The sequence below is a fragment of the Enoplosus armatus genome, chromosome 10, assembly GCF_043641665.1.
Source record: "Enoplosus armatus isolate fEnoArm2 chromosome 10, fEnoArm2.hap1, whole genome shotgun sequence".
In the NCBI taxonomy this organism is placed as follows: Eukaryota; Metazoa; Chordata; class Actinopteri; order Centrarchiformes; family Enoplosidae; genus Enoplosus; species Enoplosus armatus.
The window spans coordinates 7608823-7627505 of record NC_092189.1 but is presented as its reverse complement, the minus strand read 5'-3'; the positions used below and the strand labels follow the sequence as shown (position 1 = coordinate 7627505).

The window sequence follows — 18683 nt, the reverse complement described above, 5'->3', positions numbered from 1 at the left end:
GGTAGGCCATGTAATCCCTTCCTCCTTCTCTCCCCTGCCCCCTCTTTCTTTGCTGCTTATATGTCTGTCTGATGCAAGTACAAGCTTGTGTGTGATGTGACCCCTCTAGCCCCGCTGAATACTGATGCAGTCCCGTAACAGAGAGCTCACAGCCTTTATTGCAGCTGCTGATGAGAGCGGAGCAGCGCCCGGTTGCCTGTGCCAAGGCAAACGGCCTGGGGCCACACTTTAGGACCCCGTCATAAAAAGACTTAGCCCACCATACCCCCAGGTCCCATCCATTATTCACTACGAAACACTCAAAAACGCCGAACCCCGCCTCAGCACATAGCGCAAGAAAGATAATGTCTATGTGTGTGTATTGGGGGCGGTGTGGGGGTGGCGGGTGCTTAATGGCAAGCTGTGAAGTTGGGGCGAGTCACACTCCTTATTCAGCAGCTGCTTTCATCCCCTGATTAGCTTCTTATTAAGTCTGCAGCTTCATGAAAATTTAATGAGAATTTATTAAAGAATACCCGTGGTGTTGCTACTGTAGGAAGATTACAGAAATATCCCATTTCTACTTCCTGGTCAGTAGTTCTGAGGTGCTGCTGTGATAGATGTACTGTATGTGAGTCATTCGGTGCACCGCTAGCCTGAAGGCTAAGTAGTGTTTGACCTTTCTGGACTTTATAATGGGATACATTTGTAAGTTTTGATAGCTAATTCCAACGTCCTGTCGAGGAAGCAGTGTCACTCAGAATCTTTCATGTTTTTGGTGATAAGGTCACTGTAGATACAGGATTTCGGTCTGTACAGCAGCCATCGAATCTGTGATTCCCCACCAGCCTTGGAAGATGAAAGGGATTGCACCAAAGCAACACAGACAGACAGATAGAGAGGGAGAGACAGCTTTTGTTTTGGTGGTGGATTATAATTCTATGCACCCCCACTTCCCCACCATCCCCCATCTACGTCTTCAATTTCTAAGAGAATACCAAATAACAAGCATCTGAAATGATCCCTCTTGGTATTCATCTCAGTGCACACAGGAATTGATCGCCGATTTCACTGCTTTTTCACCACTTCTTCTTGTTTCGCCCTGTCCCGTGTTGTGTCTGTAGTCAGATGTGTGCCACGCCAACGTGTTAATGAAGTGTGAGAAGTGAAGCAGTAACACGTCTCGCCCATTTCACCCTCAACTCCCTGGTGTATGGGGATACAGAGAAGCAAGCACACACGCGTACATGCACATTCAAAAGAGAAAGAGCACACACACATTCAGACAAAACACACACACACACACACACACACACACACACATTCTGTCTCATTCTCAAGGGGCTGATCCTGGAGAAACCAGGTTAATTAGCTTGTTCACTCCAGATCTTACAAAGAGTCATGCTCTTCAGATGAAGAGAGCTGCATTGTGCTCTGTTGCTTTGTGTGCAGCTAATAAAGCCTAATCAACCCTTAATCATATGTCTTGGTTACCAGACCAGTAGGTAGCAGGCTTTATTCAAAATTTGGATTGATCTCCATTATTGCTGGTGCGAAATGAAGCCGTTATCAGCTGCTTATTCAGAACAGAAATGGTGAATCGAAAAGGCGCTCAGTCTTTATTTACTGAATTTGTGATACATATACGTGTGTGTTCATGTTCCTAAAAATAAAAGAAGTGCAGATTGATACATATAGTTGATTATCATAGAAGGATCGAGAGCGGAGTGAAAAAGGAGTGCGAGAACAGACCTGAATTATCCCCCGGCCTGATCCTTTGACGCAGGCAGCTCAGCACAAGTGCTGTAATCCTCTCCTCTCCACGTCCAGTGCTAACAAAGCATGTACACGACACCATGTTGCTCACGTCCCTCCCTCTACCTGGAATTACTGCACACCACTTACGCAACTAGCTTTCCATGCAGTCACACCATTTTGGCTCTGTTTGTCTTACACAACCCTCCAATTGCCACAGGATCAAGCCTCAGTTTGTTTGTGGGTTTTTTTTTTCACCCCTGACGGGATTATATGTTGTCTAGAGGTTAGCCAGGGTGCTCCTATTTAAGTCTTTGCTTGTGTCTGTGCCGATGAGACTCACTGTACAATCTTTTATTGACCTACTTAGAGCAACAAACCTCCATCCCCAGACCCCCCCCTCCATTTCTTTTAGTGGCCCTCTCTGTTATGCGTGATAGATATTGCAGACTCGGACGTCTATAAATACATTCAATATCCTCCCCTCCCTATGTCTCTGGCTCCTCGTGCACTGTTTTCATTCCAGAATCAATGCATATCTATGTTTCCATCCAATTGGTTTGAGTCCCAATTCTATATTACATGCTGAAGGGGGGTTACTGAGGTTCAGCTTGGTGAACAGAGCCTGTTTTATTTTGGTCGTACGTACAGAGTTACTCACACACATCACAGCAGCAGGCCAACAGGCTTGTCTGTGTTATTACTGGTGATGGATGTGTGTTATCTCCAGCATCCCTCTGATTCATCAAGAAGCGCTGACCTGTCTGTGTCAGACCTGGCTGGCCACAGGATTTATGGGCTTCATCTGGTTATGGTCTGCCGATGACGCTGTGTGTGTGTGTGTGTGAGAGAGAGAGAGAGTGTGTGTAAGTACACATTTGATCAGCCGAATCACCAGCCTACTGCTAATTCCAGTCCACCTTGAACCTGCTGATGCTCACGTAGTAAATAATCTGATCTGACACAAGCAGAAATCATCACAAGGGCCCCGCCCACCTGCAACTCCATCAATTTGTTCCCTACAATGAAATTTTATCTAAAAAATACCTGTATGTTGCTGTTCGAACACAAGTCCATAAGTGGCTGAGGTTGAATAGATTGCCTTGTCTGGTTTGAATACATTTGCATGAGGAAAAACTCATTTAGGGAAGCATTCCATCATGTTACTCGGAGTTTCAGCTTCACTGGCTCTGATTGAAGGATGTATTCGTGTGTAAACTCGTTAAATGACATCCATCAATTACTGTTTCTCCTCAGTGACTTAATGCGTTGATGATGAGGGAAGGAGAGAGGAGAGAGGGAGTGGGGGAGACAGACAAAAAACAGTGAGTATGAAGGACAAAAAACAGAGAGAGAGAGAGAGATAGAAAAGCTTTGATTTCAAGAAAGCTGACCGCTAAGCCGATTCCATTCGATTCACACCAGTGGCTTTGGCTTGATGGTGTTGGGGAAGACACCATTGTTCGAGTGACTGCGTGTGTGTGAGTGTGTACTGGGGAGGACTGCACCACACATCTCTGTGCATGCATGAGGTCGATACATGCAGATACAGAAAGAGAGGTAACTTCAGCGTCTGGTTTTTGCATGCATGCGCGCTTGTGAGGGTGTGTGTGATGACGATATGGTGTGTCAGTGGGGTACTCCCAGGCTGTAATTAGGTCAGAGTGTGTCTGTGAGTTAGTTTCTAGATTCAAATTAGAATCGGGCCCTCCCATCCCCATGTCATTATCAACATATGGCCATAAGAATCCCTCTGGTGGCTCTCTCTTCAACAATTAAATGAAGGGGAGAACACACACACACACTGTCACACATTCGAAGACATGGCGCTTAGTCATTTCCACCATAGACAGCAGCTTTATGTGACGAGATGAGCCTGTCTACAGGGACTCCATTGTCTGAAGTTGTGTGTGCTGCATTGAACTGCACACACTCCCCCAGATGCAGTAGCAGGTTTTCACTCTATTGCAGCACTCTCTCTGTCTGCTGAATTACAGCTAGCATCAGCAACTAACTCTGAGAGCTATTGGCACACACACACACACACACACACACACATATACACCCCTTCGACTGCCGCTAGAGATGGAAACGGTCTCCATAGCAACATTCCCCTCTCCTGTTCAGCGCTCCGCCAGTAGCAGGTCCACAGAGGGCGTGGAGGGTACAAAACAACAAGCTCTCTCTCTCTTTCTCTCTCTCTGTCTAATATTATTGTCACTGTTAAACAGAGGGCTAGCCACTGCTGTGGCATGTGTGTGTGTGTGTGTGTGAGTGAGTGTGTGAGTGTGTGTGTGTGACAGACATTATGCTATGCCTTTTTAGCCCGGGGCTGTGTAATAATTACAGTCACCATTAGCCTCTCCTAAATCCAGGCAGATGTATGTCTTTGAGGAGGAGAGGAAAAGCTACCTTAAGGGTAGGTGTCAGTTATTTACTTTTGGTGAAACTGTAGCTATGCAGAGACACTGAGAAATGTCAGCAATGGAGTATAAATGGAGCAATTATATCTTATTGCTGTTACATTTTTGTTATCCTGTTGATGCACTGCATAGATTGAAAGTTATTAAAAATATGCCACACATGCAGAGACATATATGAGCTGCAGAAAGTGCACGGTTCAGAGGTTGACGACTGTTTTTTAATGAAGGAGCAGGAGAGTCACTGAACAGCACGGGGTCTTCCATCCAGGAGGAGAGAGGTAAATGGCAATATTAGTGCGGCGGCGGCGGCGGCGTCCTTTTAAAAAGCAGGGGTGCAATTAAATGACACAGATTGGCTCACTTCAATCAGACAAGGGGCTGAATTAGTTGATATCATGCAGTGACTCATCCAGCGGCTTCTCCTAACCCATATTTCACCAAACTAGGGTATCTGTGCCGGGGAGTCCTCTGTGGGTTTGTCACAAGATTCCCCTTCCCTTCCCCTGACATGTTTTCTAGAAGTCACTCCACCAGATCCCACTGAAAGGCTCCTTTTTGTCTGGCTGATACCTTGACAGCTTTGTGCACGTCCACACTGACATTTTCTCCCCCTCTCTGCTCTGCTTCCTGTGTTGCAGCTGACATTATCTCAACGGTGGAGTTTAACTCATCGGGGGAGCTGTTGGCCACCGGGGATAAAGGAGGCAGAGTGGTTGTCTTCCAGAGGGAGCAGGAGGTAGGAAATGCCAACAATGCAACACTAATTATGCTGCCCTTCTGCTGAGAGGATTTGACAGCTTTGAAACATTAAAGTTGGATTGTTTGCTTTTAGATAATTAAGTAAAGGGGTATATTTGAAAAGGATTGCTAGCTGAGCAAGCTGACCGCTAAGAAGCTTTGGCGGGGCAATCATTATATTGCACAGAGAAGCATTGTATGAAACGACTAAAATGTATTCTGTTTTCCAGTTAAGGTTTTCAATTATACCAAATATTTAATGCTGAATTACAGAGAAATATGTGCAAATGGTGCACTGACTGTACATCTAGAATTTAGCATTTCATGTAATGGAGCAGCATAAAAATATATAGTGTCTTGGAATTGAATGTTAATTCAACGTAAAATAGCTGTAATGGAGTGCTATACCAAGAAAATCACACACAAAAATATATATATATGTAATGTTGTCGAACAGTATGGAAACAAGAGTCAACAGCCATGCTAGCAGATGTGCTGTGAGGCTGTACTCTTAGTCACAGTGGTGCTTTGAGCTAAATGGTAACATGTTTAGCAAGTGTAATGTTTACAGTGTTCACCATCTTAGTTTAGCATGTAAGCATGCTAACGTCTGCTACTGTGGGTGATCACCAAAATAGTTAAGATTCATCATCTGGGAACCTTGAATGTGCATTCCTGCGATAGCATGGCTAAAAACTGTTTTACTATAACTAATTAAGGGGAAATTTAAGGGTAATAGAATGTACATTTACACCAGCGATTATGTTTTCTAAAATGTTGGCCATCTTGTTAAAGAATTAAACTCTTTATAACACATTTGTGGGAACCAATATTTCATCTTCTAGAGTTAACAGCGAACGGGTCAGTCTCTCACCGTGTTTCTCTTCCTCTCCTTCTCTTGCAGAGTAAGAGCCAGCCCCAACGTCGAGGGGAGTACAATGTTTACAGCACATTCCAGAGCCACGAGCCGGAGTTTGACTACCTGAAGAGCTTGGAGATTGAGGAGAAGATCAACAAGATCAAATGGCTTCCTCAGCAGAATGCCGCCTACTTCCTGCTCTCCACCAACGGTCAGTCAGTTAGCTAGTGTGGGAAAAGAAACCATTAATCTGTCTTGAGAGTGTGTTTGAATGTGGGCATGGTGTTGTTGTTAGCCAATAACGGCGTCAACTAAAGGCATGATTTATTCCTCACTTTGCAGAATGGTCAGATATACAGCTGATGCTAAAGGAGATGTTAATATCACATGAAAATTGACTCTTTGTGTGTATGTATTGGTGTTTCGCCTGGCTGAGCAAGTGCCACCAGCAGACGTGTTTCAGATTGAGAACTTCATGCATGGCTGCAACAGCAGAAACACACACACACACACACACACACACACACACATATATATCAAAGCATGCGCCACCACACAACATACATGCACGCTAGCTCAAACAGACGTGCACACATCAGTAGAGAGACGTCTTGCAGATTGTGGGCTTCATGCATGGCTGCTACAGAAGTGCTAGCGCTGGCTGGAGCAGATGGTGGAGGGTCCTGTGGTGATGGCCTCGCTGCTCTGACACCAATATTCACAGCGGAAATTAAAAGAAAAAAAAAAGAGGCAACAACCTGACTGCTGCCGCCATCCCCTTCACTAGACCGAGAAGATGAGATGTAACTGGTGTTTATGTGAGGCAGGATTGAAAAGCGCCCAGATGGCTTTTTCAAGGGGAGCGTATACTGCAGCCGGGAAATGTAGTCAACTTGTAGATTGATATCAGTGACATCTGAATGTACACGGGAGCCGGCATTCATCATTCTCGCTGGCTCCTGCCCAGCTACGAGCCAGATTGGCCGCCCAACCCCCCGCATCCATCTTGTATCTGAGATTCACTGTAGTGAGCCATGATCTAACTGTATTTTGTGTTTGTGTGTGTGTGTCTGTGCGTGTGTGTTTGCATGATGTATCCATCCCAGACAAGACAGTGAAGCTGTGGAAAATCAGCGAGAGAGACAAGCGTCCGGAGGGCTACAACCTGAAGGATGAGGACGGACGGATCAGAAACCCGTCGACCATCACATCGCTACGGGTAAGAGGTCACACAAGGCACCCAAACCGTCACATGGAGTCAGGTAGACGGCTCTGTGTCTCGTCCCGCTGGCGTCTTAAAATGTTGCTGTTCGGCTTGGAGTCAAATAGCAGGTTATGATCTGACGGCAGGGATTTCAGAAAATCCCAGATTAATCTTGAATGGAAACAAAAACAAAACATTTCAAGCTACACCCTCGGGCTCCTTTCAGGTCTCTTTTAGAGATAGAGGTAAAACATGCAGTTATAATGTGTTCATTTCTTATAAATGTGAAATATGACAACTTACTGTAACTATTTCCATAAATATTTAATAAAAGTGGATCATTTTATATCCCCAAAGTGCACCATGAACTGTTCTCATATGCTGATATTGATATTAAATTTAAGATATAAACTTTTATTTTATATGTGTGATATCTTGATTGTATATCCATGACATACTGTAGAAAAAGAAATAAGGAAAATAATAATCCAAATAATTTCGCATTTTATAAAATCTTTTATGTTATTTATTTTATCTATTTATGATCTATCTTTCGTCTTATTACTAATGTTGCAAATGCGTATTTTGAGTGTCATCGTACTATCCTCCTAACCAAAGGCGTTTGGGAAATACGCTTGTCTGCTTTCTGAGAGACTGATACCACTCTCATATATGGTAAGTATGGTAAATATGAAGAGCCAACAGTCTGTTAGCTTAGCTTAGCATTAGGACTGATAACGGGGGAAAAAAGCTTTGTTTTTTGCATAGATTAAACAAACTAGATGGAATGTGCTAATTAGGTGCTCGTAGGTGAATTTTAGTTTACCTTTGAAGATAGCCTGGCTAGCTGTTTCACTTAGTTTCCAGTGTAATGCTAAGCTAAGCTAGCCATCTACTGGAGTCAGTTTTATGTTGAACAGACGAATATGAGAGTGGTATCAATCTTCTCATCTAACTCTGGGCAAGAAAGCTTTTAAGCGTATTTCCCAAAATGTCGAACTATTCCTTTAAAGGCAGTTCAGGAAAATAAAATGAATTGGAAGGCCAGAGGTGCCAAAGTTTTGAACTGACTTGTCTTTCTGAGCCAGCATACCAGGACCCTGCTTTTCCTACTGCGACATGTTGAAGTGTTTTCTGTGACAAAGGTCTATCCTCAGCTTGTAGTCTGAAGTCCGAATAAGTACAGCCAAGATAAGCTGATTAAATCAAAATTTAGCGGTCAGTCATTATGCTATGATAGCCTTTAATCCTGCATAAACTTCTTAGCAACACACACTGCATGTCCGCACTGTATCTGCCAAAGTTGGTACAGTTTTCCCTTTTCAAGTACCTGCTGAATATATGCTCACTTCATAAATGACACCAGCAATGACACACAATTGCTGGACAATTTTGAACTCACAGTGGCAGAGGAAAGTGAGAGTGAGTGATCGATATGTGCACTGAGGTGAAGACCATGAAGGGACGGGAGCCCCCCCCCCCCCCCGTTCCTCTCATCACTCGACTACCTCTTTAATTTTCACACAAAGCAGACAGGCACATAGGACAGCCTGTGTGTGTGTGTGTGTGTGTGTGTGTGTGTGTGTGTCTGCCATAGTAGATTAGTGCTGTGTTCAGCGTGTCTGTCCCTCTTTGTCTGGCTGGCCAGGGGATCATAGCAACCTGGAGGACAGGCCGGGACTGTGGCAATCCTGTTTAGAGGCTGTGAAATCTGCACGGGGGGGAGAAAGCAAGAGGAGGAGAGGGAAGAGATTAGAGAAATAACTCCAAAATATAGCCAAAAAAGCAAACAATAAATATTCTATATTGTATCATATAAAGCCTATAAAACACAAATGATGTACTTTTTGCATTTTATCTGATTGTGATGTGCTGCTTTAAAAGGTGAATTTGTTACTTTCTCTTTTTAGTATATTCTGTTTTACAAGGAAGATAATCTAATAGGTCATTTCGAGCAAGCTGAACGGTGTAACTGTCAGTGTTGGGGGTTATGGGTTAATACGGTCCGTGTCTCTCTGGACAGCCAGTGAAAGACATGGAAATGAAGTGACACCCATGGAGATACAGCAGCCTGCTGGGCTGCCATGTCTCTCTGTCAGTGCCAGCAACGGACGAGAGAAAAAGGGAAGAAGCAGTCGATTTGTTCTCCTCTTTCCCTCCCCTCCCTTCACTCTTTGTCTGGGTTTTATCTGGCCAACGGGGGGCTGCATGCAGACTGGTGCTGGGCTTCTTTGAAGCTTGAGCAGCACTGTGCAACTGTGTGTGTTTGTGTGTGTGTGTGTGTGTGTGTGTGTGTTTGTATGTGTGTGTGTGTGTGTGTGTGTGAGCTCATCTTAATTCTGCAGAGTTCAGTTATCATTCCTCAGCAGGGCCTAGCGATGCCCTCGGGCCATCTCTCTTTCCACCTCCTTCGCTTTCTCTCTTTTCTCGCTTTCTCTCTCACACACAAACAAGAGAACAGGAGTGACTTATTCAGCACTTACATGAGAGAGAGAGAGAGAGAGAGAGAGAGAGAAGCCTTGTAGCGAACAGATATTCACAGTCTGATTGAAGCAGCTCATCAAACAGCCCCGGAGCCCCTCAGTCGCTGTCTCTGTTTCATTTAGATTTGTGGAGTAAATGTCATATGAATCCCTGGAATCATTTGGTTGTGGTTCACACACACACACACACACGCAGCATATTCACACACACACACACACACACACACACACACACACAGAATTCATGCAGACAAGCAACCGTGTTCATGCACATTCACATCTACACAGATAAAGACCTAAGAATCAGAGCCTTCAAGATGAATCTTTTTTTCTTGCAAATGTTCTCTTTTCTCTCCCTAACTGACCTGTCTTCACCAATAGGTGCCGGTGCTGCAGCCTATGGACTTGATGGTTGAGGCTACAGCCAGGCGCGTGTTCAGCAACGCCCACACCTACCACATCAACTCCATCTCTGTCAACTCCGACCTTCAGACGTACATCTCCACCGACGACCTCAGGGTGAACCTGTGGAACCTTGAGATCACCGACCGCAGCTTCAGTATCCTCTTCTATGTTGAGGAGCCATCATCGCTTGCATTAAAAGTGTAAAAAAAAGGAAAGTAACTGTTATTCAAATCTGTTTGTACGTAAAATGTGTCACTTTTTTCAGAGCTAAGAGCTTTGTCTTGACATAGTTTTAGGCTTCACAGTGGTAGCTCGTCCACAGTAGCCGTCTAGAAGTTGCAGTGGTTCCTTAGCGCCTTTCTCTCAGACATTGTGGACATCAAGCCGGCCAACATGGAGGAGCTGACAGAGGTGATCACCTCTGCAGAGTTTCATCCCCAGCAGTGTCACACCTTCGCCTACAGCAGCAGCAAGGGCTCAATACGCCTGTGTGACATGAGACAGGCCGCGCTCTGCGACAAACACTGCAAATGTGAGTATCAGCCTTGAGTGCATCATGGGAAAAACTGACAAGGAAGAGCGTACACTTATCTCTATAGATTTTCCTTTTTTTTTCCAGGACTGTAGCCAAGATTTCAGAAATACTGAGGTCATGAGGTCCAAATTCCCCCAACAAATACTCACCACCACTCTTTTTTGACTTGCCACCAAAAAATGCTGTAAAACTCAAACATTTCCACAGTTTCTTTAATTTAACTGTTGTATATTCTGTCAATTTGATGAACCCTTCTTCTGCATAAAACTGCCATAGCTGGGATGAATAATGACATTGTATTGATTTGACTTGAAATACTGAATCCCTTTATTTTATTTTAATGAATTATTTTATTTCCTTAAAATTGTCAAATTTAGATATTGAGTCAAAAAAGAAGAAACCCACTGACTGTAATTTGTTTGTAATTGTAGAATGTAAACTTCTTTTCCAGGCCATCAAACAGAGAACATTACGTCAGTGTCCTCAGTGTATTATTAGTGTGAGGGTGGAAACAGAAGAGAGTGCTGCGGGTTCAAATATGTAAATTCATGACAACATCAGAATGATGGAAGTGGGCAAAGAGAAAGACATATATACGTATATACATACGCATGGTCACGATCAGTGCTTCTGCTTCAGCTCCATCTTTGTGTGGCTGTCTGAGACGCAGCCTCCCCCTGCTCAATATGCCATCAATAATTCTCCCTGTGTGTTTCAAACAATGAATGGCCCTCTCTAAAGCTTAACATCACATGTGTACACCTTGGTCGAATGAATAATGAATACATTGACATTTTGGCTGGGAAATCAATGGCTTAAGAGCAATCGCATTAGTCCCTCATGGACACACCTTGTTGTTCAATAATGTCAGTCATTTCCTCAGACGTATTGATGCGTTCGCTGGACCGTACGCTAACACGGCCTGTTGAATTTCACATGAGCGTTTATTTGAGGGCTGAATAAGAAGAAAACGTTTGGATTTTGGAGTAAATTTGTAGTTGTGGTATTCACAGCCACATTGTTTGATACTGACATGTACGTGCCGTTACTTGACAGGTGCTTGCAGTATACACACACACACATGCACACAAACACACACTCGCAGAGCAGGCAGGTGCTCTGGTTAGCCTCAGGACAGGTCTGTTAATACTGACCTACTGTCTCACTGCATGATCGCTCAGAGCGATGTGTAATTCACTCCCTCCCACACATACACACACAGCTCCTCTGTTCCTTGACATCCACACACACACGCACAAAAACATCCTGAACCTTCTACATAAACTACACAAACACACTGTATCCCCGACCATACCTGTAAATCTGGGAGGCTGCTGACATTAATCAGCGTTAGAATAAGGATGGATGGATGGATGGATGGAGGGAGGGAGGGATAGGGGAGGATTGCCAAAGCGCTGAGCCCCAGGACGGAGAGAGGGGGACCAAACAGCCCCCATGCTGACTCCCCAGGGACCCTATTATACACCGGGCAGGGACACACACACGCATGCATATATACATGCACACCTTGCGCACACCCACTTATACATAGACACTCATTCACTGACACACACACAAATCCAGCAGGGCTCAAATGGGCCCAGCACTTTGACATTGATTTGTTTTTCTTATCCCTCCCTCATCCCTCTATTTTTTCATCTCTCACGCCGCATCCCTTGTTAGACTCCCCATTGACACATCACAGAGCTGTTCTCCAGGCCTCAGCTGAGGAGGAGGGAGGGGAGGGGAGAGGAGAGGGGAGAGCGGGCGGGGGCATATTTGGAGAGATGGAGAAGAGAGAGGGGAGGAAGGGTGGGAGGAAAAGAGGAGGAGGAACAATAACTTGACAGCTAACGATGGAATGCCTGGCTCTTATCCCCAGCGTGCCGGCCTGCACACAGATCAGCAGCTGCCAAAATCAATATGAATCATAACCAATATTTACCCAGCATGCTGACCCACGACCATCTCCCTAAACACACAGAGAAATAATACCATGAAGAGATGCAGCTGCTGCAGCAAAAACCCCGCATCCAAGCATTGTTATCACTCGCTAATGACGGCCCCCACCACCCCAAACAAAATCTGCTTTGTGTTTTTTACTGTGAATGATCAAAAGACTTGCGGGAGGAAAAACACCTCTTTTAAGCAGCGACCTCCTACAGCGGAAAATGTGTTTGCTCTGTCAGAAGATAACTGCTTTTTGTTTTTTTTACTCACATAGACTTTGAGGAGCCCGAGGATCCCTCCACTCGCTCCTTTTTCTCTGAAATCATCTCATCCATCTCCGACGTGAAGTTCAGCCACAACGGGCGCTACCTGATGACAAGGGACTACCTCACTGTCAAGGTGTGGGACCTTCAAATGGAGAACAAACCACTGGAGACGTACCAGGTGAGCTTTCATCACGCTTTTATGTGCCTGTCGGACAGTTTGAAGGCTGCAAGGACAATTCTCAGCTGGTGTTAGTTAGAAAATAACAGTTAGGCCGAGATCAAATCAAAACATTGATTTCCGACCACTCACTCAACATAATCCCGTTTCACTGTCACCCTGCCAATCTGTAACTGTGTCATCTTTAGCGATTACCCCAGGAGGGCTTATTGAGCCGACTGTCGGTAAAAAGACAGATAGTGGCGGTGCTTTTGCAACCTGAAGGGCAAAACCTCCCACTGTGTGGTCACTGAGGTCAGACCCACACTGGCTGATCAGGGGGAAGCCATCTTAGGGCAGGTCGTGATTGATAAGGCCATCAGCTGGGCTCAAGGGATTCTCCGTCCAATTCCAGCTCGGCCTCCACCTGCTACCTAGCATCTTAGCATAGGTCACCAGGTCTGGAGGGATTACTGAAAGTGGAGCATATGGCCGTGCAGCTTATGGTTGTATGGCAATGTGACGAACTTCCGATGCTGGAAAAAGTGTGATCATAATCCTCGAACTGGTTCAGACATTCACACACATCTTTTATTTGTTGTTTTTCAGGTTCACGACTATTTACGAGGCAAACTTTGTTCTCTGTATGAGAATGACTGCATCTTTGACAAGTTTGAGTGCGTCTGGAATGGATCAGACAGGTAAGATTTACTTTTTATCCATCCATCCATCTATATATCCACCTCTATAACCCTCCGCTCTCTCCTCTGCTCCTCCTCAGCGTCATCATGACCGGCTCTTATAACAATTTCTTCCGAATGTTTGACCGGAACACTAAACGGGACGTCACACTGGAGGCGTCCAGGGAGAACAGCAAACCCAGAGCCATTCTCAAGCCTCGCAAGGTACAGCACTGCTCATCAATACAAGTGACCTGATATCTGGAAGTGTTTCTGTGTTTAAGGCAGCAGGATTTGTTTCATATTGCCAGGGTATTTTGCCCAAGTGGTCAAAAAATAAACCAACATCACTGAAATCAGTTTTTATTTATGGTTTAAAAATTGTGTGCACCTCTTTTACTCCAACTGTTGTCCTCCAGGTGTGTGTGGGTGGGAAGCGTCGTAAGGATGAGATCAGCGTAGACAGCCTAGACTTCAGCAAGAAGATCCTTCACACTACGTGGCACCCACACGAGAACATCATAGCTGTTGCGGCGACCAACAACCTCTACATCTTCCAAGACAAGGTCAACTAAAGGGCAATCTGCTCTTGCTGACCCCTGACCCCCACACTGCAGGGAGAGGTAGGGTGGGAGAAAGAGAGACAGAGCCCTCATCTACATCCTTCTCCTCCTCTCCCTATGTCTTGTCGCTGCCGGTCTTGAATTTCGCCGCTCTGCAGAGGAAGTGCAGTGACGAGTATCCAGTGGCTGAATTGGGGAAGTGGACAGTGTGAATTTTGGGAAATCAATACAACCTGGATACAAATTGAGGAAAAAGCTTTCCTTGAAATCAAGAATGGACTTTCATTCTTCAATTTGACTTACAATTTAATTTATTTAGCCATGCGGACACCTGAAGAAGTGAATCCTGTGCATTTATGCAACAAGAGGATTGCTGCATGAATAACACGATGTAGCAGCCCTCTGGACCCTGAAGAAAGGGGCTGGATGTTGGGTACACTAAGCATCAAGTAGAGCACACAGACAGGAACCTAGCTTACATGATGGTGGCTCGTTGTCATGTAGCAACAGTGCCCCCTCTCTTTCAAATCTGCTCATGCTACAGTGCATGTGATCGACCCTGCGGCCTCTGACTGAGGCACTGCTCTGGACAGTCCAACCTGCTGCAGAATTCCTACAAAAGAGGAAGAGACTGTTAATCTCTCACCCCAGAAACTGAGTTTTCTCTGCCTGTGACACAACGTGGTCAGTCTTTCTAGTACCAATTCTGTGTCTCCCCGGTGAGACTGCTGTAGTCTGTAATGTGAATGAAGCCCTTCCAGGCTGTGTCAATGGTTTTATTTAATGCTGTTGTTTTATTGAGTCCTTCTCTCGGTCAATGAGTCTGTTTAGAAGCTGTGGTGCCTTCTTTTGGTATGTGGGGGTTTGATGTAGTGGGAGTGGGAGGGGGGTGGGGACTGAGTACAAGGCAGGAGTGTGAATGTTTCAAATGAAATGTTAACTTAGGAATTTTCTTTACTTTTTTTTCTCTCTATAAACAAAAACAAAAAAAGCTCCACTGAGGTCCCAAGTGGAAAAACGTGCTTGAAGCGATGTAGTCAAATTTACATTATAGCACCGGCTACATGCTCGTGAGTTCAGGGGAGGACGCTGTGATATGTACAAAGTAAATGTTGCTCTTATCACATTGCTGTCAGTCTGATGTCATCAGTTTGCAAGAGACACGACAAAGCCACATTCAAATATTTTTTTGCTAAATTCCTGTAATCTGAACTCCCCACCAGATTTTTTTACCTTATTTGGATAGTACTGAACATGATCTGTAGATGGTAGAACCGTAAACTTTTCATGTCGAATTATTGAACTTAAACTTGAGACTTCTTGGCGTAACATAATGCTAGCATAGCTCTTTTTGCATGCGTTGGATCTGATGGAACTGACAGCCTGCATATAGATATTTGAACATCTACAGATCATCTGAGGCACTATGCAACTGAAATACTTGGCTTTCTCCAGAAGTAGCCAGTTTAAAAATGTTTGACTTGAAATTGCTGCGGCGCCTGTCCACATTCCCCCTCTTGCTGAAGAAGGGTAACGTGGAACAGTATAGCAGGTTGTATTTCAGCACTGGGCTCTGATCAGTTTGGAGATCCTCGCTTGTCTCAGATTTGTTTTAAGAGCCAGCTCCCAGAAAAGGAAAACAGTCAAAGGTCTAAATGAACTCTGTGAAATCAGGGAATTATTAAGTGTGATTCCTTTAAAAAGTAATGTCTTCTAAACAACATCCTTTGTGACACTAATTGAAACAAACAAAAAAAACTTTTATAGCTCAGAATGTATTGAAATGCAATTAATTACCATGCAGTCTTTAAGCTTACTGGACTTTCTTTGAATAAAAAAGAATAAAGATGTGCAAGTTCAAAGCCTGTGTTGTTGGATCTCCTCTGTTAACGCTGCTGACTCAAACTGAATGTAAATCAATGATTCATTGCTGCTTGTGGTGTGAGGGCGCCCTCTAGTGGATGAAGAGTAACACACATAAAGGCAATCTGACTGGAAACGTGATTATCATCAACTAGACACAGTTGGGCGTTGATTTCAAATTACTAGCCACTGTCACAATTTGATCACTTTCTTTCAGTTATTCATGTTTATTCATATTATACTAATTTACCATTGTAAGAGCAGAAATCCAGCACCCAAATGAAGGTTTCCGACCCACCCTAACAGCTCATACACAACACAAATGACAAAATTCATCCGGATTGCTGGTGGACTTCATGTTTTGTTTGTAACAAATTCTAAAATGCCTTTGCTGTAATAACATTGATTTTGTGCCAAAAAGTAAAACAGTTAAGCATTAGTATTTCTTAACTCTGCTAGGAAAACCTCCCTGTAATGGCCACTAATTCACAAACACTTACACAAATTAGAAAATCCAATGCAGTCATCTGTCGTACTGTGCACATTATGCAGAGTTTTTCTAATTGGCCCCGTGAGGCTGTAAATCTACGCACATTTTGTCAGCTGGGGACAGCAGCTGTCAATCAAAAAGGATCTTTATAACCAGCTGCAGAAGCTGCATCATTGTGTCTCAGGATAAACCGGAGACAGACAGGGGCTCCACTGTGATCATTGATCGTCAATCGATACCTCCTCTGATGCGATTATTCTAACAGGTCTAGATTCAGAGAGGTAGTATTGCTAGATATATTAAATCTTCTTCCTGTAAAGTCTTTTGAGCTCTTACATTTTTGGAAATCTTCTACCCAGAACCTTTTTTCTTTTCCTGGCTGCATTCGACTTTTTGTATCTTTTTTTCCTCATATCAGCTCACCATCTTCTTGGAAAAGATGGACAAGTTGAGTGGAAACAATGCGACAGTGGTGAACAGCTCCATAGGCAAATGGTCATTCAATGAACGTGGCTCTTACCAACACCTGGACCCCGGGGAGCTGAGGGTCCTGGTGCCGGCTATTCTGGGAGTCATCTGCGTCTTGGGTGTGGCTTGTAATCTCACTGCGATGGTCATCTTGTTCTCCAACGCTCACAGGGGCAAACTATCTCTCATCAACTCCCTCATCTTCAACCTGATGTTTGCTGACGGACTGGTGCTGGCGTTCACGGTGCCCTTCAGTGCTGCCTCCTACTCCAAAGCCAGCTGGAATCTGGGCTGGGTGGTCTGCAAGACGGCTGACTGGTTCCTCCAGTCCTGCATGGCAGCGAAGAGCTTCACAGTGGCTGTCATGGCCAAAGCGTGCTACCGCTATGTGTCCAACCCCAACAAGCAGGTGAGCATCCACCTGGGCTCCATTCTGGTGGTGTTCTTCTTCATTTGGCTGTCCGCCTGCTCTGTCACCATCCCTCACTGGCTGTTTGCTACGCTGCAGAGACAGATCGGAGGGCTAGTGTGTGTGCTGATAGTTCCTCCTGAAGCCCGGGATTTCATGTCTGTGTACGTCAAAGCATACCCCCTGGGGGTCTACTGTGCACCTCTCAGCATTGCCCTGGTGTATTTCTGGAAGGCTTACGGCCAGTGCCAGCGCCGCTCCAGTAAGACTCAGAACCTGCGCACACAGATCAGATCCAGGAAGCTCACCTTGATGCTGTTCAGCCTGACTGTGGCCATGGCTATCCTCTGGCTTCCACAGTGGGTGGTGTGGGTTTGGGAGCGTCATATAGCAGAGAAGAAAGTTGAAGGAGCTAAGCCCCTCATCTCCTCTCTTCCCCTTCTTCTGACCCTCTCTGCTCAGCTGCTCACCTTCTCTCTGTCCCTGGTGAACCCTCTCATCGTCCTCTCTCTCTCCGAGGAGTTCAGAGAGGGCTACAGGGGGCTGTGGAGGCGCCTCACCCTGCGCAAACAACCTCCTCCAAAGCCAAAACCCGGACCTCACAACCCTACAGCTCTCCAGTCGCCTTGCCCCAGACCAGAGATGTCAGGACAGCCGCGGGGGGAGAGGAGCCTTCGATCGAGCTCCATCCAGGGTCCCAGCAGAGTGGCTCAGCCCCAGCCAGAGCAAGGAGGAGGAGGAGGGAGGGAAGTAGACAGGGTGAGCCTCAAAGACGGGATTGTCTTGCCTGATTTGGAGCAGTTCTGGCACGAGAGGGAGACTGGATCGCACACAGCCGAAAATGATCCTGTGCCGTGGGAGCACCAGAGCCAAGATGGGAAAAAATAACAACCACCTTCCAGCTGATCTTATGTATCTTCTTCGATACAGTCCTCAGGCAGCAGCAACTCCATTAACAGACCTCAGCTGAATGGACTGCTGACTGCTGCAACGTAAATCAATTGGTATTCTGTCAACTGTGTTTATGATATTACCCAAAGGTAAGAGGTGTAATCAGTGTGGACTATAATTAGAGCAGTATCGTCTGTAAATATGATAACATTGCATCATGTTGTCTTTTTGTTGTGTTTTTATTGTTTAATGGAAGAACTAGATTATAATTAGTGTAAATGACTTCTGGTGGCTGTAAATTAAAGTTTCTGGTAAGGATGACAATGTAAATTCTATACACAGTAGATTTATATATTTTTTCAGTATACCGTATGGTGAATGAACATTGTACGTCACAGTTTTCTTGAAGTATTTGGACATAATTCTGCTTTTTAATTAGATGTTATAGATAAATGTATTTTTGCACTTGCGCAATCATTGTTGGTATATACCCCTCTGGATATTAGTGATGCTGAAGTAGGCAGTTTTTATGTGAAAGAGTCTGTGTTTCTTGCCCTCTTTCTGT

The 18683-nt window shown here is 44.8% G+C and overlaps 2 protein-coding genes across 4 annotated transcripts in view; both read left to right on the top strand.

Moving 5' to 3' along the window:
• The window catches only part of ppp2r2ba (protein phosphatase 2, regulatory subunit B, beta a), a 37831-nt gene extending 23822 nt beyond the window's left edge, over positions 1 to 14009 (top strand). For all 3 annotated transcript variants that reach the window (XM_070912802.1, XM_070912803.1, XM_070912804.1), the window contains exons 2-10: positions 4796 to 4893; positions 5800 to 5965; positions 6861 to 6973; positions 9823 to 10000; positions 10214 to 10378; positions 12606 to 12775; positions 13364 to 13455; positions 13536 to 13659; positions 13854 to 14009. In XM_070912802.1, the coding sequence (XP_070768903.1) occupies positions 4796 to 4893; positions 5800 to 5965; positions 6861 to 6973; positions 9823 to 10000; positions 10214 to 10378; positions 12606 to 12775; positions 13364 to 13455; positions 13536 to 13659; positions 13854 to 14009 (1262 nt within the window). The remainder of the gene's footprint in view (positions 1 to 4795; positions 4894 to 5799; positions 5966 to 6860; positions 6974 to 9822; positions 10001 to 10213; positions 10379 to 12605; positions 12776 to 13363; positions 13456 to 13535; positions 13660 to 13853) is intronic.
• A 2780-nt stretch (positions 14010 to 16789) lies between these two features.
• On the top strand, positions 16790 to 18115 carry gpr151 (G protein-coupled receptor 151). Its single transcript, XM_070913973.1, has one exon. The coding sequence runs from the start codon at positions 16790 to 16792 to the stop codon at positions 18113 to 18115; it is 1326 nt and encodes a 441-aa protein (XP_070770074.1).
• Positions 18116 to 18683: the final 568 nt, after the last annotated feature.